The 26,195-nt window shown below is 41.8% G+C and overlaps 1 protein-coding gene across 2 annotated transcripts in view; it reads right to left on the bottom strand.

Annotated features, from left to right (window-relative positions):
- Positions 1–1,393: 1,393 nt before the first annotated feature.
- RNF24 (ring finger protein 24) overlaps positions 1,394–26,195 on the bottom strand; it is a 111,647-nt gene continuing 86,845 nt past the window's right edge. The window contains exons 5-6 of one of the 2 annotated variants that reach the window (XM_005214886.5): positions 8,135–8,214; positions 1,394–7,359 (exon numbers count right to left, since the gene is read on the bottom strand). In XM_005214886.5, the coding sequence (XP_005214943.1) occupies positions 7,221–7,359; positions 8,135–8,214 (219 nt within the window). In that variant the 3' untranslated portion in view covers positions 1,394–7,220. 2 annotated transcript variants of the gene reach the window in all.

The following is a 26,195-nucleotide window of genomic DNA, read 5'->3' as shown; positions in this document are numbered from 1 at the left end:
CACTGAAGACAGAGATCGCCAGCTCTCAGGCTAAATCCTGGATCTACTTAAGCAGACATCACTCACTTTGATTTCCAGGGTAGCATGTCTGGCCTAGTCCTTGCCTCTAAGCTCATCTCAAGGCAGTGACTGCCCTTTTCCTTTGCCCCTTTCCCCCTTTTCTTCTGTATTTCCAGGTCATCTTTACACAGAAATGTCTCCATCCTCTCCCCTGAACCTCCGGCAGCATCTTCTCCCAGTTACTGCTACTTCACTAACTCCAGTTTGTAAGATGCGTGGATGCTCAATCTCTCTTCACCACAGGCACCACCCTGATCTAAACCCCTGCCCTGTCTCATCTCAGCAGTTATCCCTTCCAGTCTGCCAGCCTGGGTAGCCTGAGGGTCTCACCCCACACTCCCTCACTAGAGGCAGTGGGGGTGGTAGTGGCTGTAATAATGGTCCAGGTGTGAAAGGAAGGTGGGCAGCGTAAGATGGGAGCAGTGTATGGTCAGGTAGAGAGAGGTGCTTTGGTGGGTTTAGAGATGTGGAGATTGGAAGCGGGGGAAGGAGGTTCTGTGAGGGTACTTAGGCTTGCTGGGGGGGCTTGATCTTGGGCTGCCTGAATTTTGATGCCAAATAGGCAGCCGGATATTTAGGTTGGGGACAATAGACCTGAGAATGATGTGCATGTAGGTGGGGATTTAGTGAGTCCTAAGGTAGAGTGATGGAACCAGAGATGGGCGGAGGAGGACAGGGCTGCAAAGAACATTGAAGAGGGGACTAGCGCAGGTGGCCCATGGCTCAGGAGACTGGAGGAGAGAGGAACCCTGCAGGCACTTCCACTAGGGGAGGTTTCAGAGTTGGCACAGATTTGGTTGCAGGTCATGGATGACCGTGAGGGGAGCAGTTTCCCTGAAGCTGTGGAGCCAAAGCTGAGCTGTGCAGAGGTCCTAGGGAGTGAGGATGGTGAGTAGAAACAGTAGCTGCCACAGGATGGCTTTGGACTGAGATTTTGTTTCTCCTCCAACAGAATAGTTGGCATGTCCAGGCCTGGGATATAGCTAGAGGAGTGAGGTGTGGGCTGGTTCCACCACTGCAACCCTCCTGAGTACTGGCGTCCACATTCGGGAGACTGCTTGACTGTGTCCCCCCACATCTCCGGTGCTGAGGCCAGGGTGGCAGGGAGCCCTTGGCCTCTTTGCCTTCTCCCTTGCTGTGGCCTGATGCTGTACTACTCATCCCTGACTGGCACCCCACACCACAAGGAGACAGGCTGGCGGCTCCCTCAGTCACCTGTTGCTGGTGATCAGTTCCATTTGTTCAGAAGCACTTACCTTGACTTTACAGCTCTTGCCACATGGGCTTAAAGGGGATGTGGGTGACCAAGGGTATGTATGTGCTTAGCACAAAGTATTTTTTAAATCTGCTTTTTATTTACATTTAAGTCAATTACATGCATGTTTTATTTTTTAAATGAGTAATTAGCAAAATGCATTAAAGTTTTAAAATAGCAATTAAATATACAAAAATATATAGCTTATAAAAAAACCGCAAATGTTTAAAAATATTCTGCTGCAGAATTCATAGTGTACAAACATGTCTATGAAACCTGAGGCTCAGCGTTTCATAAACTTCTTTTTTTTTGAAGGAGTTATACAATATCTAGTGAGTAAACCCCAGTAGGCTTAAAACTACAAGACTAATATCCCCTCTTTCTGGCAAAGATCTGTCAAGAGACCGAGAGAGGACAGTTGAGGAACACTTTCTTGGAAGACTGAGCTATCATCAGGAAAGAAACACTAGCCCCATCTTATTCTCCTGTTCTGGGCCTGAGAGGGAAGGATGGATGGAGGGATGGTGTGCACCTGGCCTGAGATGCAGATTTTCCAGGCTTGTACTAGCTCAGGGAACTGCGAGGGGCTTCATCGAAGTATAGCCAAGGCCCTTGACGCTGGTAAGTATGTGTCTCTGGAGCAGGGAGCCCCTGACTGTATAGCCACAGAAGTGATTTCTGGGTTGGTAAGCCACATGTGCTGATGCTTGGTCTAAAAGTGGAATAAAACTCTGCATCTTGCAATAACAATTCAGGCTCTGAAGCTGAACTGGAACAATAACAGATTTACTGAATAAGCCTCTCTATTTTCCTCCTCATGTTCCAATCAAATGGAAGCACATTCTGTGGCACACTGGAGCCTTCATTAAGACACTAAAGGAACGTGGCCCAGCATTTTCCAGTTAGCAACTGCAGATTTCATCAGAATTGAGACACATTCATCTCCTTTGCTCAAATTCCTAAATACTAATAATGAAAGAGGTTCACGGATAGAAGAAGGGTGGTTTCACACATAGTTCCTTTCCAAATTTCTGGTCACAGGCTTAAGTTACACTTTTAATCCAGTGAATCCCTGGGCTGCTGCTGTGGGTGGCAGGATAGGGGAGGTGGGTAAAGAATGAGAGGCACAGGTCCCTGCCCCTCCCGCCAAGGGCTGCCTGGAGGAAGAATCTTTAACTTTGATCTGCAGAGGGAAGAATGAACTTAAAAAAAATTGGTGGGGTAATTTCTCATTGACTGGAAAAAATGTTGGGCGAGGAGAAAGTTCTGTGGGAACATTTGCTTTTTAGTGTGTGCATAGAGTTGGGAGGGAAAGGGAATAGGTTCACGAACTTGAACATTCAGCTATACGGCAGCTGACCACCTATTTGCTTAGCAACATTTGAGATATCTGCCCCACAAAACGAATTGCTCAGCCTGCTGCTCCAACTCCCGCCTCAGAAACATGGGTTTGCATAAGAAACCATGGCAGTTGTAGCCAGATGTCACTGCTGGGCTGTCAGTCCTCGCTGGAAACTGGATTGGGGGCTGGGGTGGGCCTGCAGCCTGTGCTGCCGCTGACTTTGCTCTCCCCAGTGCAGGGGGCCCGGGTTCAATTCCTGGTCGGGGAACTAGATCCCACATCCCACATGGGGGGAAAGGAAAAAAAAAAATGGTTGTGCTCTCTTGTTATTTGGGCATCTGTAGTTAGGGTCAGGGAGGGACTGTAGTTCGATTTGTGTAGGAAATGAAGATTTCATCATGCTGCAATCAGTGGAAAATATGCCTTATTAAAAAGGAATGTGATTACAAAAACATCCCCCAATTCTGGCTCACCTTTTACAGATATTCTGACTTCTGGGATGGGTCTTCCCATGACTGGGAATGGTTCTTGAGTAGTACTTGTCTGGTATTACATAAGTGGAAAAATAAAAAATTATACACATACAGTTGATTCTGGAACAAGATGGATTTGAACTGAGGTCTACTTACACATGGATTTTTTTCAATAAATACATTCTACACGGTCCAAGGTTGGTTGAATCCACAGATGCAGAACCACCGATACAGATAGCTGACTGTCAGGTTACATGCAGGCCATACAGAGTGTCAGCACACCTAACCTCTGTTGTTCAAGAGTCAGCTGTGTATATATAGATACATATACACACACATACCTACACACATGTACGTGTGTGTGTACTTGCTTGTATATGCATGAACGAACTCTGGAAGGTTCACAAGGAACCAACTAATAGTGTGTACTCAAGGGGTGGGAAACTTGGCTTACTGGAGTTCAGGAATGCAAGGACGACTTTATGATTTGTGAACCACGTGAAGGGATTACCTATTCAAAGAATTTAGAAGGAATATTCAGCGCTGAGCGAAACCACATTGAGCACAGTGGGCAAAGGTAAATGGAAATGACTGAGGCAGATCAGGAGGGGAAAGGGAAGGGAGCCAGGTGAACTGGGGCTCAGTGGAGAGCCCCTAAATCTCAGGAGGCTTTCAGCTGTGGTTTCTATCAGGACAACAGGGGAGTCCCATGTGGCCAGCATGATGTCACTTAGTAGCACCAGCTCCTATGACCCCCCAGGCCTGCCTGCTGGGCTCCAGACATGGTAGTCCCCTTAAGGGCTGGTGGGGACACCCTTAGTACACACTCCTGGGTGAGCAGCTAAGGAAACAGGCTTTGAGAGGCTAACTTGTAGAAAGGCACATGGCTAGTGAGTGGCAAGGGGGTGGCTGAAAACCTGAGCAGCTTTTCTGTCCAGAACTCTGGGGATGTCTCCTCGTGTGCATTTCATACTTCCCAGAAAACCTCTCAGAAACAGTTACTGTAGTTGTTAAGTAACTTAGAGTGGAATCAGGCCTAGAAGATGATAGGCTTTGGAATAGGGATGTGGAAAGAAAGGATCTTTGTTAAGAACAGGGCCTTTAGCCACGGTGGGAGGTCCTCAGTATCCCTCAGCACAGAACTCTGCATGGGCCACCTGCTCCTATCTGACCATTACTTTCTTGGCCTGACCAAATCTCTGTACCTACTCAGTCAGGAATCAGGTCAGGCTGGTTTTGTTTCCTGTTCCTGCAGCCAGCTGAATTCAGCTGTACCCCTAGTAACAACTAGATAATGATTGACCCACCTGTGGAGTTGAGTTGAGGCTAAGTTCTGCTCCTCTAGCCCATGGTACACAAGCCACACCCAACTCTGAGCTGCTTAAGACATGTTAAGACTAAGTTATAAAACCACGTCACCTGCCAGCGGCCCCAAAGCAGACCAGAGTCCTCACAGATTAACAAAAGGTGAATAACTCATGGAGATAGATCTGGACAGCACAGCCTCACTGTCTCACTGAGCCTGATCAAAGAGTATTAAGGAATCTTTAACTTCCTTAATAATGGAGATTTGACCTTGTCCTTCACATAAAACTGATTTTAATCAGAATTGAAGATGTAAATTAAACCCTGGCCACTCTGTTACAGCAGTGCAGCCCAGTTAAGTCCTGGAGGAGGACCTAGATGTGGGGAGCAAACATTTGTGTTGCGTTGTTTGGAGGCATAAGAACTCATGAGTGACACTGGCCAGGTGACACAGTAGGACACTAAGCCAGGAAAGGGACGCTGACTACTAGCAGAGTGAACACTCAAGCACGTCAGTGTCAAGCCCCACCTTAGTGGAAGAGCTGGGTTTTTAAAAGCCCTGCACATTCACAAATGCTGAGATTACTACAAATACAGGGACTTCGTGAGTCTGTCTCCTTGGTACTGATACACTGAAATCCTGTGAAAGCTGTGAGATGAAAATAATTTGCAAGCACAGAACACAAGAATTCCTCCTCTGAAGGGAAAAATTCTTTTTCCTATTGGAACTTTATAACGAAGATGTGACATTTGTCCCAAGGCTGTTACATGAAAACGGTGAGTGTTGGCTATTAATGAGGCAAGTCCAGAAGCAAGCCTGCCTCTGACATCGGTCACTGAAAACATGTCACTGGAAACTGAGTGCTTCCCAGCATTCACCTCTACTGTGCTACAGTGAGTGCAGAAACAGGGTGAAAGTACGAGTGTGCAAATAGCTCTTTGCATGGGCGCCAGACAGGCTAATAAGGCTTTCATATAAAACTATTCCACACTTCCCTTGCCCTGTTTAAAGAAGCAGTCCAGTTGGCATACCACAAATAGGTCACATAGGGTACAGCCAATTCTGACCAATGGATTTGTAATTTTCCAAACTGGATTCTGCCCAGCACTTTTCTAGGCTAATGGGAATTTTCCTCTTCATCTGATCCCAGCCATCTGAGCCAAGGATAGGTTCCCTCTCCCATCCTAAGAGAGTAGAGGCTGGATTCCAAAAATATTCCTGGAGACATTCCCTGAACAGAGTAGCAAAGTTTCCTCCACCCCCACTCCGTGTCATACACGCTGCATTTCCCATGAGAAGCTGCCCCTATTCGCACCTGTCGGGTGGAGCAGAGGCAGCGCTGTTGAGGAGGCCACCCCTAAAATGGAAGGAGGTGGAGAGCAGGGCTGTGGAAGAGAACTTGCTGTCTGAGCCAATGCTGCTTCACATAGTGAACCTATAAAGTAGTCATGAATCCTGCTGGACTCAGTCATTTCTAGAAAAGTAGGACAAAGAACATGAAAAGTAGGACAAAGAACCAAAGAGCAGCATGCGTTTTTCTCCTGTAACGACACTCAGTTATCGTCGTCTGAATACTGAGGCACACGCCAACGATGAATAGCCCTGCAGGAGCTTCCTGAAACTACAATTGCAAGTGCATCCCTGGCTTCAGAATTACATTGGGATCTTATTTGCAATGCTTTAAATAGTTAAAATGTCAACGACAGGCATTTTCTCTTGAGGAGAGACAGACAGGGAAGGGAAGGGAGGGAAGAGAACAGACGGCAGGACAAGGAGAGGCAAGGGGTTAGCAGCCTCCCCAGCTCAGCAAGGCCAGGAGGACTGGCCATTATCAGAGAGATGCTCCTTTCCAGAGCCATGGGAAGGGCTCACAGCAGCTTCCTACTGGGGCAGTGGGCCAAGACTAGCAGCTACACTGGAGCCACGTTGTATATGTGGGGATGTGGGCAGCACCCTGGGGTGCTCGGGTCATACAGGGACAGCATGGGCTCAGAGACCCACCCCCTGCTGGGGCTCCTGATGGTGGCTTGGCTGTGCCTCACTGGTGAGTAGGAGGGGAAATAAGAGGAAATGGCTTTTGACCAGACCTTTCCAAGCATGTGTACTGTTTTTAGCTCAGATGATTGGATAAGCAAATGTGGACTTGAGGAAGAATCAGTGGTGGCAGCCACTGCTGCTTTGTTGTAACCAAGCCCCTGGTTTCCAAGATGGCCTTACCAAAGGAACGTAATGTGAGTGGCCTTGTTGACACTGCCTCTGGCACTGCAGCCGGCTGCGCCTGGGCTGAGGTAACCGCTGTTTTCACTTGGCTTAGAGGCTGTTGGGAGGGTTTGCTGCTGCAAAGGTGTGCAGGGCCTGCAGAGAAGCTCGTGTGTCCCCAGGGTGTGTGTGTGGGGGGAGGGTAGGGGCTTTAAAGACCTGCCTTCAGTTCCTTTCTGAAACACTTGGGTTTATCTTCCCTTCTGGTTGATAAAGATTCATCCTGGCGTGGAGATGAGTGTCTGGGAGACAGAATGTAATGGAGTTAGCAAGAGATCCTCTTGAGGTTTCTTGAACCAAATTGCAGGCTCATCCATTCCTCTTGGCACGGGGTAGTGTCAGAGTACTTTGGTTGTCACAAGACCCAGAAGTCTGGGTTCCCAGCCTAGCTGGCCCGAGAGTTCTTCATGAGACAAAGGGAGCAGCAGCTGGTGCCCTAGGTAGAGCAGCCAACACAGAGACCACTTGTGTTCCTCCCAGCTCTGCTCCTCCCAGATCCTGCAACAGTTTGATCCTTGTGGTGAGCTATACAATGTTCTCTGCCCCGGGGAGGGGTCCCTGTAGGGGTCCACGGTCCTGCTTACTGTGCAACTGGGCCAGCTGCAGAACTGGCATGTTGCACAGTGGACATACTTTGCGAACTTCCAGCCATTTGATAAGGCACCTGCAGAATGAGACACCACAAGAGGCAAGATGTCAGTCCGTGTCTGTGGCACCACCTGCCCACACACCTCACATGCTGAACATTTTGGAAACCCAGATCTGGGGAGCAGAGTCAACAGCCAGGTCCCGAAGGGCCCTACCACTGGGTGGAGAATGCATTTCATTCTCTGGAGGAACCAGAGACTCCAGTTTTCCAAGAAGCTACAGTCAGCATACATCCTCAGTCCATGACTTCTTAAAGAATGAAGTACACTGAGGAGGGTGGTGGGAAGGAGGGGAGTAAAGTGTTCTAGTACGCATACAAAACATAAAATTGTAAGAGAGGGGGGAGTCTTAAGCATGTCTGTAGGAAAGGGGAAGAGATGGTCCTACACTGCTACTTACACTGACTTATTTATTCTGATTTAAAATAATTATGGTTTTGATTAAACTTTTAGGAAAGGAAATTCTTATTGAAAAGTTCCAGTAAAATAACTTTTTATAGCCTGGGTCTCCAAGGAGGTATGGGCTTGTCTGACTCTGCCTTAAGTCCTGCCTTGGTAGTCACATTTCCATTACCCTGATCCCTCCTAATGTCTGTCTGTCTGTCTCTTTTCTCTTACACACATACACACACATAAATACAAATGCCACTCAGTAGGGTGCTTTCAGCTTTCTACATTATAAACCAATCATGAAGTCATCAAGCTTGTCTGGCACTGCCCCAAGCCCATGGGTGAGTTGGTCAATGTGCCTCAAACTCAGGTCCTCTTAAATAATCCCATGCCAATACTCACTTTCTGTGGAAGGCATGCTTACATGGACAAATCCCCAACTCATCTCGAGGCTTGAAGTCTTCTAGACACACTGCACAGAGCTGAAAGACAGATTTGCAAATGAGGCAAAGTATCTGCTAAGTCATTCCCCAGGCCAATGTAAAGTGCAGGCCCCTGAGGCCCAGCCATTTGAAGGGACTTCAGTATCCCACAGGTCTGAGTGAAAGAAACAGGATCAAATGGGCAAGGTCTTCTGAAGAAGAGTCTCCTGCTCTTCCTGCACATATCTCAAAATTTGAGGGCAGATGGGAGAAGACAGAAAGCAAGAGGCAGGTTCCTTTACTTCAGTCTATCAGAAGAGTCTGACTTAGGTTTTTTCTTATTAGATAGACTGAACATAATTTTTTGTGCTGTGCCAAGGAGCTGACTTTTTGTAGGAAATGCTCTACCTACTCAGTAGTAGAGCCCCTGAAAGGACTGCTTGGATCCTGAGGCAGGTGCTGGGGCTCTCCTTTTTCTGCTCTTCATAATGTGGAATCTGTAAACCATAGCACAGCCTTCGGTAATACGCTTCTCGTAGTTCCTGGGGTCCCTCACTCTGACACTGTCCTGTCAGTGTCTGTCTTTGTCATATAAAAACTGATTCAAGAGTCACTGAATTTAAACTTGGGAAAATGTGCAGATGGGGCCAGGATTGCTCTGATAGGTGGCTAGCCTCAACTGCTTGGAAAGAAGCCTTATTCAAACCCAGATGCTGGGTTCCAACCACTACTTCTTGAGCACTTACCAGGGCCAAGGGACACCAAGTATCGTCCCATTTACTCAATTTACAGATGGGGAAACAGAAACTCAGAGCAGTAACCATGTTGCCTGGAGGCAATGCAGTTGGTGAGTGCCAGGCCTGGCTGAGGATCCAGGTCTGTAAACACTTTCATTTGCCCAAAGCTTGAACTCCTCCCTGCTTGCTTCCCTGTCCATCTCCAGGGATCCTGGTTAAGCCATCACCATTTCTTGTCCAGACTGCTGACCAGCCTCCCTGTCACCCATTTCTTAACCTATAATATGTAATCCAATATTCTCAGGTTTTGTGACAGGACACGTGGCTCTTTGTGCCCTGTGGCCAGTGCTATGAATGTTGGTCTTCCATCACCCTTCACAGAACTCTCAGGGCCTTGTGTATACAGCAGTCAAGATCTTCACAGGAGGAGGAGAATGGATAAGTGCCTTATCAGCTTGGATTACTGCTGAGACAGCATGAGAGGAGGGAGGAGAGCAGGACAGATGGCTGGCCTCGGCTGGGACACCCAAGCTGTGTGACTTCTGCCATCATGATGCCCCTCAAGCTCTGTTCCTTCATCTGCAGGGTAAGGACATTATGTGCCTCTCCCTCTCTCCACCTGAGACTGGCATCATGTCATCAGCTCAGGCTGGGGGCAGGCCTGAGGAGGTAGGAAGGCATTCTACCAATACCAGTTTTTATTCATACTTAAATTGAGTGATGGGAACACTATTTTCAAGCCCATTTTTGTTTTCTGGAGGAAGGTTAAGAACAACCTGTGAGTAAAGATGAGAAACTAGCAGTTTTGGTATTGGGATGATCTTTTGGGCTTCAGCTTCCCATCTGTAAAGGGGGAATGATGTTCCCACCTCCTACACTGTGTGAACAGGTCCTCTGGCCTTAACATCCAGCTTTCTTCCTGGCATAACCTTCTGAAAAAAAAAAAAAAAATTGAGGACTGCTGGCTCTGTCCTGTAGAGATTCAGTGCTGATCCTACCAAAGGGCAAGATGTTGGATGAGTCATTCATTTTTATTTGGTTATTTTCCCAGAATCCAAAATTAGATTTGTAGCTTTTTCAAATGGAGTTACTATTAATGGCTATTATGTTCTTTTAAAAAAATTCTAAAACCATAGTCACCTGAAAAAAAAGAACAAGATAAACTCTGACATGTTAAGTGCTAAAGGTGACCAGAAGCCAAGGGCAGTCATGATGAAAAAAGCTTAGATCTGACTACTTAGCAGTTCCCTCAAGGGTCCAACTAATTTTACAAATTTACAGATTGTACTTTGCAAATGAGCTTTATTCTGCAGTATTTCAATGAGACTGTTTTTTTCACTCCGTCTTTTAAAATGGAGATATAATTCATACACCATAATATTCACCCTGTAAAGCATACAGTTCAGTGCATGCTAAGTCACTTCAGTCGTGTCTGACTCTTTGCAACCCCATGGACTGTAGCCCATAAGGCTCCTCTGTCCGTGGTCTTCTCCAGGCAAGATACTGGAGTGGGCTGCCAGTTCCTCCTTAGGGGATCTTCCTGACACAGGGATTGAACCTGGGTCTCCTGCATTGCAGGAAGATTCTTTACTGTCTGTGCTACCAGGGAAGCAATTCAGTAGTGTGTTTTTTTTTTTTTTTAAATATATTCACAGAGTTGTGCAACCATCACCACTATCTAATTTCTATGTCAGCAAATTTGGAAAACTCAGCAGTGGCCACAGGACTGGAAAAGGTCAGTTTTCATTCCAATCCCAAAGAAGGGCAATGCCAAAGAATGTTCAAATTACTATACAATTGTGCTCATTTCACATGCTAGCTGGTGGCTCAGATGGTAAAGAATCTTCCTGCATTGCAGGATACCTGGGTCGGGAAGATCCCCTGGAGAAGGAAATGGCTACCCACTCCAGTATTCTTGCCTGGAGATCTCCATGGACAGAGGAACTTGGGACTACAGTTCATGGAGTCACAAAGAGTTGGACACAACTGAGCGACTAACACACTCATACATGCTAGCAATGTTATGCTCAAAATCCTTCAAGCGAGGCTTCAGCAGTACATGAACTAAAAACTTCCAGATATATCAGCTGGATTTAGAAAAGGCAGATGAACCACAGATCAAATTGCCAACATTTGCTGGGTCACAGAGAAAGCAAGGGAATTCCAGAAAAACATCTACTCCTGTTTCATTGACTATTCTAAAGCCTTTGACTGTGAAGATCACAACAAACTGTGGAAATTTCTTAAAGAGATGGGAATACCAGACCACCATCCCTGTCTCCTGAGAAACTTGTATGCAGCTCAAGAAGCAACATTTAGAACCAGACATGGAACAACAGACTGTTTCAAAATTGGGAAAGGAGTACATCAAGACTGTGTATTGTTACCTCACTTATTTAACTTATATGCAGAGTACATCATGTGAAATGCTGGGTTGGATGACTTATAAGCTGGAGTCAAGATTACCGGGAGAAATATCAACAATCTCAGATATACAGATGATGCCACTCCAAAGGCAAAAAGTGAAGAGGAACTAAAGAGCCTCTTGATGACGGTGAAAGAGGAGAGTGAAAAAGCTGGCTTAAAATTCAACATTCAAAAAATAAGATCATGTCATCCGGTCCCATCACTTCATAGCAAATAGATAGGAAAAAATGTAAATAGTGAGAGGCTTTATTTTTGGGGGCTCCAAAGTCACTGCAGATGGTGACTGCAGCTCTGAAATTAAAAGATGCTTGCTCCTTGGAAGGAAAGCTATGACAAACCTAGACAGCATATTAAAAAGCAGAGACATCACTTTGCCGACAAAGGTCCGTCTAGTCAAAGTTATGGTTTTTCCAGTAGTCATGTACAGATGTGAGAGTTAGACCACAGAGAAGGTTGAGCACCAAAGAATTGATGCTTTCAAATTGTGGTGCTGGAGAAGACTCTTGAGATTCCCTCAGACTGCAAGGAGATCAAACCAGTCAATCCTCAAGGAAATCAACCCTGAATATTCATTGGAAGGACTGATAATGTAGCTGAAACTCCAGTACTTTTGGCCACCTGATGTGAACAGCCTACTCACTGCAAAAGACCCTGGTGCTGGGAAGGATTGAGAGCATGAGGAGAATGGGGCAACAGAGAATGAGATAGTTGGAGAGCATCACCAACTTAATGGACATGAGTTTGAGCAAACTCCAGGAGATAGTGAAGGACAGGGAAGCCTGGTGTGCTGCATTCAGTTCATGGGGTCGCAAAGAGTTGAACATTACTTAGCAACTGAACAACAACAAATAAGCAGTCACTATCCATTCTGCCTTTTCCCCTGGTAACCACTGATTAATTTCCTGGCTTAATGTATTTGTTTATTCTGGTCATTTCAAAATGGACTGGAATCACGAAATGGCGTCATACAACACGTGGTCTGTTGTGTCTACCTCCTTTCACTTAGAATGATACCTTCATGGGTCATCTATATTGCAGCATGAATCAACACCTCATTTTAACGGCAAAATGGTATTCTGTTATATTGAATATACCACCTTTGTTTATCCAGTCATCTGTTGACAGCAACCTGGGTTGTTTCTACCTTTTGGGTGTTGTGAATATTGCTCGAAACATTAGTGTACAAGCATCTGTTAGAGTTTTCAGTTCTCTTGGAGTTTTCAGTTAGGAGTAGAATTGCTGGGTCATACGGTAACTCTGTGTTTAAGTTTTTGAGGAACTACTAAACTGTTCTCCAAAGTGGTCAAACCATTTCACATTCCCATCAGCAGTGTATTAGGGCCCCAATCTCTCTGTATCTTCAGGTTATTATATCTTGTTGATTTATATACAGTCTAGATGGTATGAAGAGATACTTTATGTTTGAACTGGATTGCCCTAATGACTAACGATGTGTTTATTGACCATTCATACACCTTCTTTGGAGAAATGTCTTTTCAGATTCTTGCCAATTTTTTAGTTGGGTAATTTTTCTTTTTCTTTTTGAGTTGTATGAGTTTTTTATATATTCTAGACACAAATCCTTTATCAGATAGCCAGCTGATTTTGACAAGGGTTCAAAAGAGTTTCTATGGCAGAAGGATGGCCTTTCGGCAAACGGTGTTGGAGCAACTGGACATCCAGAGGCACCAGAAGTATGATAGGATCTCTAAAGCAACCAAAAAAAAATGGTAAAGTGGACTTCATCAAATTTAAAAACTTTTGTTCTATGAAAGATCTGTTAGGATAAAAATACTGGGATAAAGTGTTTGCAAATCTTTTTAATTTTTAATTAATGAGTAAATGAATGGCTGTGCTGGGTTTTTGTTGCTGAACATAGGCTTTTCCTAGGTATGGCAAGTGGGAGCTACTCTTTGTTGGGATGCATAGGCTTCTCATTGTGCTGGCTTCTCATGTTGCAAAGCACAGGCTTTAGGTGTGTGAGCTTCAGTAGCGGCAGCACATGGGCCCTAGAAAGCATAGGCTCCTGTAGTTGTGGTACATGGGCTTAGTTGCCCTGCAGCATGTGGAATCGTCCTGGAACCATGGATTGAACCCACATCCTCTGCATTGGCAGGTGGATTCTTTTTTTAATATTAAAAAAAAGTTTAATCAGAGGATAATTGCTTTACAATGTTGTGCTGGTTTGTGCCATTCGTCAACATGAATCAGCCATAGGTATACATATATCCCCTCCCTCTTGAACCTCAGTAGCACTTATATTCTTAACCACTGAACCACCAGGGAAGTCCCAGATCTTTTTATTTTGTAGGCTTTTTATTATTGAGTTGTAAAAGTTATTTATATATGCTAAATACCAAACTTTTCAGATAAAAGATTTGCAAATATTTCCTTCCTGTGATTTGTCTCTTTACTTTCTTGATAATGTTCTTTGAAGCACAAAAGTTTTAAGTTTTGATGAAGTTCAATTTATCTAGGTTTTTCTTTGACTGCTTGTGCTTTAGGTGTCATACCTAAGAAACCACTGTCTAATCCAAAGCCATGAAGATAGATATTTATGTTTACTTCTAAGAGTTTGGTTATTTTGGTTGTTACATTTAGGTCTTTGATTCATTTTTGAGTTATTTTGTGTATGCTGTGAAGGAGGGCTCCAATTTCATTCTTTTTTTTCTTTTGCAAAAACTTGTAGAGTTAAAACCCCCAATATGACTTCTAAGTTATTATTTTAAAAACTTTTATTTGACTGTAGTAAGAATAATATAATCAAATCAATATAATCCAGTCAACATCCTTTGACTTATTTTCATTTCCAAGGAAAGAAAAATACTCTGCACATGAGTAAATATTAGCAAGTTGAGCACAAAGTTATATATGATGACCAATTTCATTCTTTTGTGTGTGGGTATCTAGTTATCCCAGGACCATTTGTTCTCCCCACTTTTTCAAATTATGGGAGTAAGGCAACACATTTACAGGAGACTTGGAAAACACAAAGTTACATATAGTTCTACTATATATTATAATTACTTTTTAAGTAGATAAATTAAGATTTTAATTGGAGTTTCAATATCAAACACTAAAAAATTAATAGAATGAAAAGACAGAAAAGTAGAAGGATGTAGTAGACCTGAAAAGCCTTATGAACCAATTCAACATGATTAAGATTTATATAATTTTCACACAACAGGATACAAATTCTATTCCAGTTCCCATAGACTATAAACTAGGAGACACTGGAACATATCCAGAGACACATAACAAGGTGCAAAAGTTTCATGGTCTAAAGGTATTGAAATCATACAGTCTGTTCTCTTATCACTGTAGAATTATGTTAGAAATCAAAATCAAAAGATACTCGAAAATAACCCACATATTTTCAAGTGCAATGTGACATTTACCAAGAGAGACCTTTGACTTAGCCATTGAAAGCTTCAATGAAGTTAAAAGACTAAAAAAAACAGAGGGCGATTGCAGAGAAGAAAACGTTTAAATGAGAAATTAGTATCAAAATGAGAAATTAATATTAAAAATACTTTAAACAAAATCCCATGTTATTCGGAAAGTAAATGTCCACTTTTAAATGATGGGTGTATCTAAGAAGCCATAACAAGGAAAATTAGAAAAATATTTGTAGTAGAATAAAAATGAAAAGAATTTATCAGAATTTGTTGCATGAAGCTGAAGCTGCTCAATGCAACTAAATATAATGTGGAATTTTAAATAAGGTATGAAAACAGATAATGGACATGAGCATAAAATTTGGTGAAATCTGAACAAAATCTGTAGTTAATAATACTGTATCACATGTTAGTTTCTTGTTGTTTTTTTTTTACAACATAGTATTTTTTTATATTCTCAGAATTGGATTAGAAGTTTCAAGCCTCATTCACATTAAAAAAAAATCACGAAGATAATAAGCTTTCTAGACTTTTAGCAGTAATACTAAGTGGAACTATATCAAAGTTTTGAGTGAATATAAATTAGAAATCTAGCATTCTACTCATACTTAGTCAAACAAGTGAAACCAAAATGTCATAAAATTTTTAGCTAGGCAAAAATAGGATCCTAAAAAAAAAAAAAATAGGATCCTAAGTTTCTTAAAATGTATATATTATATATACTATATAATATATATATTATATATATATATATACACACACACACACACAAGCTTTCTTACTATACTAGATATTAAGAAAGAACAGAGGAGAAATTGGAAAACATAAACTAAATGAAATGGCAATACTGAATATGAAATAGAGAAATGAAACAAACTAGATAAAAGTAAAAGATCATCATATAATCCAGTTGTTTTTAAAGATAGCTATTCATTGGAGTCACATCCAGAGCTTTGGAGAAAAAAACAATACCTGGGTATTTGTATTTTTCAAAAAATTCCAAGTAATATGCATCTGGATTTAAAAAAGTGATTACAGGTTTTTCTATTATATGGTAATTTTGGTGATATAGAGTTCTATTATTTATTTTGACCAATCATGATTTAATGGTACTAAGTGAACAACGGTTACATAATCACAACAGTAAAAGATGTTTATTAGTTTTCACAATCAATATCCAAACAAAAATAAAAGATAATTACAGTTGCAGGCCATAATGGAAACATGACTAACCTAACAATATAAAATAATTACATACAATTTAGGGGATTAAGTAGAGTGATGTGGTAACTGGAAGTGCTTATGACATGCATATATTTTAATTCATCCAGCAAGTCTATGTTCTGTGGTTGGCATGTTTAATCCATTTACAGTTAAGGTCATTATCAATATGTATGATCCTATTACCATTTTCTTAACTGTTTTGTTTTTTGTAGGTCTTTTCCTTTTCTTGTGTTTCTTGCCTAGAGAAGTTCCTTTAGCATTAGTTGAAAAGCTGGTTTGATGGTGCTGAGTTCTCTTAACTTTCACTTGTCTGTTAAGCTTCTGATTTCTCCATCAAATCTGAATGAGTCTTCTTGGTTGTAGGCTCCTCCCTCTCATCACTTTAAACACACTGTGCCCTTCCCTTCTGGCACAGAGTTTCTGTTGAGAAACAAGCTGATAGCCTCATGTGAGTTCTCTTGTATGCTATTTGTTGTTTTTCCCTTGTTGCTTTTAATATTTTGTCTTTAATTTTTGTCAGTTTGATTACTGTGTGTCTCAGTGTGTTCCTCCTTGGGTTTATCCTTCCTGGGACTCTCTGTGCTTCTTGCACTTGGTTGACTATTTCCTTTTCCATGTTAGGGAAGCTTTCAGCTATTAGCTCTTCAAATATTTTCTTGAGTCTTCTCCGTCTTCTCCTTCTGGGACTTCTATAATGCTAACACTGGTGCATTTAATGTTGTCCCAGAGGTCTCTTAGGCTGTCTTCATTTTTTTTTCTCTATGTTCTGCTTTGTGGCTGTGATTTCCACCATTCAGTCTTCCAGGTCACTTATCCATTCTTCTGCTCAGTTATTCTGTTGATCCTTCTAGTGTATTGTTCATCTCTGTTTATTCTGTAGTTCTTGTAGGTCTTTGGTAAACATTTCTTGGATCTTTTCCATTCTTTTTCTGAGATTGTGGATTGTCTAACTATCATTCTGAATTCTTTTTCTAGAAGATTGCCTACCTCCATTTCATTTAGTTGTTTTTTTCTGGGCTTTTATCTTGTCCCTTCATCTGGGACATAATCTCTGCCTTTTCATTTTGATTAACTTTCTGTGATGTGGTTTTCGTTTTGGTGGCTATGGGATTGTAGTCTTTCCTTATTCTGTCTGTCATCTGGTGGATGAGGTTAAGAGGCTTGTATAGGCTTCCTGATGGGAGGGACGAGAGGTGGGAAAAACTGGGTCTTGTTCTGGTGGGCAGGGCTGTGCTCAGTAAAACTTTAATCTGATTGTCTGCTGATGGGTGAGGCTGCACTCCCTCCCTGGCAGTTTTTTGGACTGAGGTGACCCAGTCCTGGAGTCTATAAGCTAGGGTTAATGGTGAACTCCAAGAGGGCTCATGTGCCAAGGGGCACCTCCTTGGACTGCAGCTGCCAGTGCCCCCATCCCTGCAGTGAGCCATGGCCAACCCACAGGACATCCTCCAGCACTAAGCAGGTAGTCTTCTGTGAGGTGACCGTTCCTTTCCCCTGGGTCTTGGCACACACAAGATTTTGTTTGTACCCTTCAAGAGTGGAGTCTCTGTTTCCCCCAGTTTTGTGGAAGTTCTATAGTCAAATTCCACTGGCCTTCCAGGTCAGTTTCTATGAGGATTCCTAGTCCCTTTGCCAGATACCCAGGCTGGGAAGCCTGGCATGGGTCTCAGAACCTTTATAACAGTAGGAGAACTTCTTTGGTATTATTGTCCTCCAGTTTGTGAGTCACTCACCCCACGAGTATGGGATTTGATTTTATGGTGACTGCAGCTCTCCTTACCATCTTGTTGCAGCTTCTCCTTTGTCTTTGGACATGGGGTATCTATTTTTGGTGGGTTCCTGCATTCTCCTGTAGATGGCTGTTCAACAGCTAGTTGTGATTCTGCTCTTGCAGGAGGAGATGAGCACATGTCCTTCTGCTCCACCACCTTGAACCAATCTACAGCACCATTTGTTGAATAGATGGTTCTTTTCCTATTGAATGTCTTGGCATCCTTGTTGAAAATCAATTGACCATAAATGTATTGGTTTATTTCTGAACTCTCAATTCTATTCCATTGATTTTTATGTCTATCCATGTGCTTGTATCACACTGTCTTAAATACTGTAGCTTTGTGGTAAGTTCTGATATTGGGAAGTGTGAATCCTCCAGTTCTCTTCCTTTTTGAGATTGTATTTGGCCATTTGGGACTGTTATAGTTCCATGTGAATTTTAAGTTCTGCTTGTTTATTTCTATAAAAAAAGGGCAGCTGTAGTTTTGATAGGAGTTGTGCTGATTTTGTAAATATTTTGGGGGAATACTGCTGTATTTAATAATAGTAAGGACTTCCCTGGTGATCCAGTGGTTAAAAATCCACTTGCCAATGGACACAGGTTTGATCCCTGGTCTGAGAAGACTCCACATACCACAGGGCAACTAAGCCTGTGCGCCACAATTTGAGCACCCTGGAGCCCGTGCTCTGCCACAAGGGAATCCATTGCAATTAGATGCCTGTGCACTGTAACCAGAGAGTAGCCACAGCTAGAGAAAACCTGCAGCAGACATCAAGCACAGAAAAAACAAACAAACCCAAAACAGTAGGTCTTCCAAATCATGAATACAGGATGTCTTTCCATTCATTTATGTCTTCTTTAATGTCTTTCAGTGATGTTTTATAGTTTTCAGTGTACAAGTCTGAGCATCTTTCTTTTGTCAAATTTATTCCCAGGAATCTTACCCTTTTTGGTGCCATTGTAATTGGAATTGTTTTCTTCATTTCATTCAGATTGTTCATTGCCACTACAAAGCTGATTTTGTATATTTATCTTTATTCTGAAAAATTTCTGAACTCATTTATCTCTTGATTTTTGGTGGATTCTTTTGGGGTTCCTGTGGCTACAAAATCATATCTACAAATACAGTTTTACTTCTTAATTTCCAATCTGGATGCCTTTTACTACTTTTTCCTGCTCAACTGCTCTGGCTTGACCCCTCCAGTACAATGTTAAATAAAAGCAATTAGAGTAGGCATCCTTGTCTAATTTCCTCTTAGGAAGAAAAGCTTCTAGTCTTTCAATAAGTATGATGTTAGTTGTGGGTTTTTCATAGAAACCTTGATCAAGTTGCAGAAGTTCCCTTCTGCTTCTACTTTATTGAGTATTTTTATCATAAAAGAATGTTGAATTTTGTCAAATGCTTTTTCTACATCTATTCAGGTGGTCATGTGTTCTCCCTACCCCTTTATTCTATCAACTGGGTGTATTACATTGACTGATTTTCCTTTGTTCAACCAACTCTGTATTCCTGGGACAAATTATAATCCTTTTTATATGCTGCTGATTTTGGTTTGCTAGTGTTTGTTGAAGATTTTTACAACTATATTGATAAGTGATATCGATTTGGAGTTTTTTCTTTTTTATGATATCACTGACTGGTCCGGATATCAAGATGATATTGGCCTTACAGAATGAGACAGGAAATCACTCTTCATTTTTCAAAGTCAAAGAATAGATCCTATCAGCCCTGTTAGAAACTGGGCTAGGACATACATTTACTGATTGGTCACTGCATAGATACTTGAGGCCATTTGTTTTGCATGATAAAAGGCAGAAAGGTCCTTAACACATTGTTGACTAGAGATATATTAATTCATCGTTTGTTACCTGAACATTATTGACCAGAGACGTATTAATATATTTTTTGAGAGTGATACAATTAACATTACCATGTGAAGTTGTTAAGAGTTTAAAATTGATCAAGGCGTCATTATACAACTTATGATTGTTATGATCATTCACATTTTGCTCTGTTGGATTTTTCTTCCAACTTTGTGTATGTTATAAATGCAAGTTTATTACTGTAAAATTTTCAAAAATGACACATTGTGAAATTTTGAGTAAATAAGAATTTTCCGGTAAATTTTATGCAGATACTTTCTCTCTTGTCTATGCAACATATATACTAGTGCATCAGAAGATGATTTTTCAGAATACACTTCTAATTCAGATATGAATATTCAGTTCAGTTCAGTTCAGTCACTCAGTTGTGTCCGACTCTTTGCGACCCCATGAATCGCAGCACGCCAGGCCTCCCTGTCCATCACCAACTCCTGGAGTTCACTCAAACTCACGTCCATTGAGTCGGTGATGCCATCCAGCCATCTCATTCCCTGTCGTTCCCTTCTCCTCCTGCCCCCAATCCCTTCCAGCATCAGAGTCTTTTCCAATGAGTCAACTCTTTGCATGAGGTGGCCAAAGTACTAGAGTTTCAGCTTCAGCATCAGTCCTTCCAAAGAACACCCAGGACCGATCTCCTTTAGAATGGACTGGTTGGATCTCCTTGCAGTCCAAAGGACTCTCAAGAGTCTTCTCCAACACCACAGTTCAAAAGCATCAATTCTTTGGTGCTCAGCTTTTTCACAGTCCAACTTTCACATCCATACATGACCACTGGAAAAACCATAGCCTTGACTAGATGGACCTTTGTTGGCAAAGTAATGTCTCTGCTTTTCAATATGCTATCTAGGTTGGTCATAACTTTCCTTCCAAGAAGTAAGCGTCTTTTAATTTCATGGCTGCAGTCACTATCTGCAGTGATTTTGGAGCCCCCAAAAATAAAGTCTGATACTGTTTCCCCATCTATTTCCCATGAAGTGATGGGACCAGATGCCGTATCTTTGTTTTCTGAATGTTGAGTTTTAAGCCAACTTTTTCACTCTCCTCTTTCACTTTCCTCAAGAGGCTTTTTAGTTCCTCTTCACTTTCTGCCATAAGGGTGGTGTCATCTGCATATCTGAGGTTATTGATATTTCTCCCAGCAATCTTGAGTCCAGCTTGTGCTTCTTCCAGCCCAGCGTTTCTCATGATGTACTCTGCATAGAAGTTAAATAAGCAGGGTGACAATATACACCCTTGATGTACTCCTTTTCCTATTTGGAACTAGTCTGTTGTTCCATGTCCAGTTCTAACTGTTGCTTCCTGACCTGCATAGAGGTTTCTCAAGAGGCAGGTCACGTGGTCTGATATCCCCATCTCTTTCAGAATTTTCCACAGTTTATTGTGATCCACACAGTCAAAGGCTTTGGCATAGTCAATAAAGCAGAAATAGATGCTTTTCTGGAACTCTCTTGCTTTTTCCATGATCCAGCGGATGTTGGCAATTTGATCTCTGGTTCCTCTGCCTTTTCTAAAACCAGCTTGAACGTTCACGTATTGCTAAAGCCTGGCTTGGAGAATTTTAAGCATTACTTTACTAGCGTGTGAGATGAGTGCAATTGTGCGGTAGTTTGAGCATTCTTTGGCATTGCCTTTCTTTGGGATTGGAATGAAAACTGACACTTTCCAGTCCTGTGGCCACTGCTGAGTTTTCCACATTTGCTGGCATATTGAGTGCAGCACTTTCACAGCATCATCTTTCAGGATTTGAAATAGCTCAACTGGAATGCCATCACCTCCACTAGCTTTGTTCGTAGTGATGCTTTCTAAGGCCCACTTGACTTCACATTCCAGGATGTCTGGCTATAGGTGAGTGATCTCACCATCGTGATTATCTTGGTCATGAAGATCTTTTTTGTATAGTTCTTCTGTGTATTCTTGCCACCTCTTCTTAATATCTTCTGCTTCTCTTAGGTCCATACCATTTCTGTCTTTTATTGAGCCCATCTTTGCATGAAATGTTCCCTTGGTATCTCTAATTTTCTTGAAGAGATGTCTAGTCTTTCCCATTCTGTTGTTTTCCTCTATTTCTTTGCATTCATCACTGAGGAAGGCTTTCTTATCTCTCCTTGATATTCTTTGGAACTCTGCATTCAGATGCTTATATCTTTCCTTTTCTCCTTTGCTTTTCGCTTCTCTTATTAGACCAACAAAAATGACAAAAGACCTTAGTGATTGATTCTGATAAGGAAAGTGAAAATGAAGCTCGTGGTGCTGGAGAAGACTTCACAGGTGTGTCAGGTGTAACTATTAAATGTAATAACCTGCAAAGTGTAAGTGAGGCAACAGAACTGATTTTTGGCCAGCGAAAATACAAATCACCAGCCACAGGCATTAGTTTCGGCAAAAATCCGCTAGTCAATAGCAAGTTAACTGACAGCTCTTCAGAGAATAGAAGGGAGCTGGCATTTCAGAGTAATTTTTGCAGCTTGGGGAACAGCAGAAGCTTCACGTTTGTGGGTACAACAGGGGCATCATAACGTGAAGGCTCTAGACTAAAAAAGATAAAGGGCCATCTATTTTTCTCCACACTCAGAAGTTGGAGGATATGTCCATTCTCCTCAACTTTTTTAAACCTCAACTGCTATAAAAGCAAAACAAGGAATAACACTTACCCTAACTAACCTTCAGAGAAGGCAATGGCACCCCACTCCAGTACTCTTGCCTGGAAAATTCCATGGACAGAGGATCCTGGTGGCCTATAGTCCATGAGGTCGCTAAGAGTTGGACACGACTGAGCGACTTCCCTTTCACTTTTCAGTCTCATGCATTGGAGAAGGAAATGGCAACCCACTCCAGGGTTCTTGCCTGGAGAATCCCAGGGACGGGGGAGCCTGGTAGGAGGCCGTCTACGGGGTCGCAGAGATTTGGACACGACTGAAGCGACTTAGCAGCAGCAGCTACCTAACCTAATTTTTTTATAGTGTGAGTTCCCTTGCTCCTGAGATAAATTATATGAAGAAACAGACATCTTGGTAATCTTACCACCTGGAATACATGATTCCATTTTTTTTTTAACTTTGACATTATACCCATAAATAAAACAAACTTGAAGGGAAAATGGCTTTTAGGGACCATAGCACACTGGGAAGAAGACTAATTATCTAGTACTCACAGAGTATATGATCCCTAAAATGCCCAAGAAGGAAGGATTTGACATTTCCCAACGGGCTGACACAACCTGTAAATGTACCTCAAATGTGAGCTAGGGATGGAGAATCACATGGGGAAGACAATGTCATGCAATGCAAATGACCCACAGCTGATGTCATTTAGCCAAAATGGTTTTCTTTTAAATAGACAATCATTCTTTGATGGTGGTAGTGGACAATAATTATTACACTTTTCCTTGAATAGTTACAAGGATAATCATATATTTGCAAAGGCAGCATTCCCAATTCAGAGGTGTCATTTAATGTTGGAATCTTTGAAAGCTATGAAAGCAACCTAAACATGGCTGTGCTGCTCAGAAGAGATCTGACTTTCTTGCTCCAGACTGAAGTACAATGGGCAGTTCCTGCCATGGCCTTCATGTATTCGTGTGCTCAGCCCATTACTGTCCTAGCCTCATTGGCTTATGACTTTCTCTCCCTCTTTGAGGGAAGGGAGGGACTATACTCTGCTCACTCAGTCTCTAGGGTCCTAAATATTGTCAGTTCCCTATACATGCTTTGGGCTTTTTTTTTTTTTAAAACAATTTTTTACAATGTAAACTTGGGACAAACCTCAGTTGGGTTCTAAGTACTTATAATTTAAAAATAAATTTCAGTAATGTGATTTATAAGAAGATTGATCAGTAATCTCAGAAAGATGAGTGGGTTTAAAATCTCCTCCCACATAAGAAAGGGATGTGGTAAAACTTGTAGCAACAGAGTCACCTCCTCACTGGACCAAAGGGAAAGGAGTGGGCTTGTAGGGAAGTGAGAAGGAAAAGATATTCTTAAAAAATTTTTTTTATTTATTTTTGGCTGTGCTGGATCTTTGTTGCCGCCCAGGGGCTTTCTCTAGTTGCAGTGAGAGGGCTACTCTAGTTGTGGTATGCAGACTTGTCATTGCCATGGCTTCTCTTGTTGTAGACCACGGGCTCTAGGCCTCTGGGTTCAGCAGTTGTGGCACTTGGGCTCAGTAGTGGTGCTGCATGGGCTGAGTTGCCCTGTGGCATGTGGGATCTTCTTGGACCAGGGATCAAACTGTGTCCCCTGCATTGACAGCAGATTCTTTTCTTTTTAATTAAAAAATATTTATTTTATTATTTGGCTGTACCAGGTCTTAATTGTGACCTGTGGGATCTAGTTCCCTCAAGAGGGACTGAACCCCCTGCATTGGGAGCATGGAGTCTTAGCCACTGGACCACCATGGAAGTCCCTAAAATATTTTTTAATGTTAACTTTTTAAATTGAAATATAGTTGATTTGCAGTGTTTCAGGTATACAGCAAAGTGATTCAATTTTTTATATATATGTGTATGTATATGTATATAGATGTTAAAGGTGGTGCCAGTGGTAAAGAACTCGGCTGGCAGGCAGATTCTTAACCATTGGACCACCAGGGAAGTCTGGAAAAGATGTTTTTAACTTCATTTTACACAAGGGGCGACTTCAAGGGGTTACCTTCCTAGAGTCTCTTCCTGTGGAAACTAGGGTAGAGCAAGGCCATAGCGTGTTTGACACATGACTCCTCATTCACTCTCTGCCTGACCCAGGAGTTTTCCTGGTCCTTGTGCAGCTAGGATCCTAGCTGCTGAGATGCAGGAAGGAGCAGATTCTCCTTTCCTTTCTGCAGTATCACCCTAACAGAAAAGGCGATGGACCCAAACGTGCTCAAATTTGGAAGCTACGTGGATGTCTGTATCACTGTATTGTACTGTGTAGATACAGGCCTAACGTTCTGATTGGCTCACGTGGCCACAGAAGGTGGATGAGGCTTGCTCTGGGAGAGTGGCAGGATAGAAAGAGTACAATACAGAAAAAATAGTTTAAGAAATAATAGCTAAAAAGCTTGGTGAAAGACAAATCTACATATTTATGAAGCTGAGTAAACTCCAAACAGGAAAAATCCTAAGAAATCCATGCTGAGACAAATCATAATCAAAATGCTGAAAACAAAAGGCAAAGAAAAAAATCTTGAAAGTAGCCAGAGAAAAAGGACATATTATTGACAGGAGATCAATGATTTGAATGACGACGTTTTTCTCATCAGACACCACAGAGTTCAGAAGGAAGCGGCACAACATTTTAAAAGGGCTGAAGGAAAAGAAACATCAACCTAGGGATAAAGATGAAATAAAGACATTCTCAGCTGAAAGCAAAGTAACAGAATTCATAGCCAGCAGATCTACTCTAAAAGAATTGCTAAACGAGATTCATCAGATAGAAGGAAAATTACATAAGAAGGAGACTTGGAACAACAAACTATTTTTCCCCTCCAGAATTCTTTAAAATATATCTAATGGTTGAAAGTAAAAAATACAACACTGTCTGATGGAATTTTCAATGTATATAGATGCTATATACTTACTATATATATAGGGGTGAAAGTAAAGGGATCTATATGGTGGGAAGGTTTCTACATTCCAACTGAAGTGCTAAAAAATTGATTCTAGGCATTTATTTTGTAATCCCTAAGCAACCACTAAAAAATTATACAAAAAGATAAAATCATAATATTATTTTATGAATGTTTAAATGACCCAAAAGAAGGTAGGAAAGGGAAACAAAGGAATAAATAAGAGAGGGAAAAGCAGATGATAAATAAGAGTTGACCTAAGTCCAAACATAGCAATAATTGCATTAAACATAAATAGTCTAAGCACATCAATTACAAGACAGATTGGCAGGGTGGACTAAAAAACATAACTATATGCTGTTTATAAAAACACTACTTCAAATATAAATAGACATAATGTGTTTACAGATTAGATGACTCAACATGGTAAAGATGCCAATTTCCCCCTAACTGATTTACATATTTAATGCAAATAATAATAAAAAAGCAGGATGTTTGTGTCTCTCTGTGTGTGTAGTTATAGACAAGTTGCTACTACAGTTTACATGAAAGAGCAAAGGAACTAGACCAGCTAAAACAGTTTTGGAAAAAAAACTAAAGTTGGAGGAATCATACACCTGATTTTAAGACTTGCTATAAAGGTACAATAATCAAAACTGTGGTACTGGTGAAGGAAACAGGCACAAAAATAAATAGAACAGAATCCAGAAATAGACTCATAAAAATATGGCCCTTTGATTTTTGATAAAGGTGCAAAAAAGATTTAATGGAGAAAGCAACCACTCACCATAACCAGAGCTGGGGATACTGTGGTGAACAAATCAAAGACTAAATGCAAATGACAAGGCTCTCGGGCTTTTCTTAAAACAAAACAAAACTCAGATCTGGCGATAGCTGGCCTCTATTCCCCTGGAGCTGAGTGCTGACGATTTCTTTAACACAAGACCTTGCCTGCCCAAGGTTCGTCTAGTCAAGGCTATGGTTTTTCCTGTAGTCATGTATGGATGTGAGAGTTGGACTGTGAAGAAGGCTGAGCGCCGAAGAATTGATGCTTTT

This window comes from Bos taurus, chromosome 13 (assembly GCF_002263795.3).
Source record: "Bos taurus isolate L1 Dominette 01449 registration number 42190680 breed Hereford chromosome 13, ARS-UCD2.0, whole genome shotgun sequence".
Lineage (NCBI taxonomy): Eukaryota > Metazoa > Chordata > Mammalia > Artiodactyla > Bovidae > Bos > Bos taurus.
The sequence above is the reverse complement of the archived record's forward strand: the minus strand, read 5'-3'. Positions and strand labels throughout refer to the sequence as shown.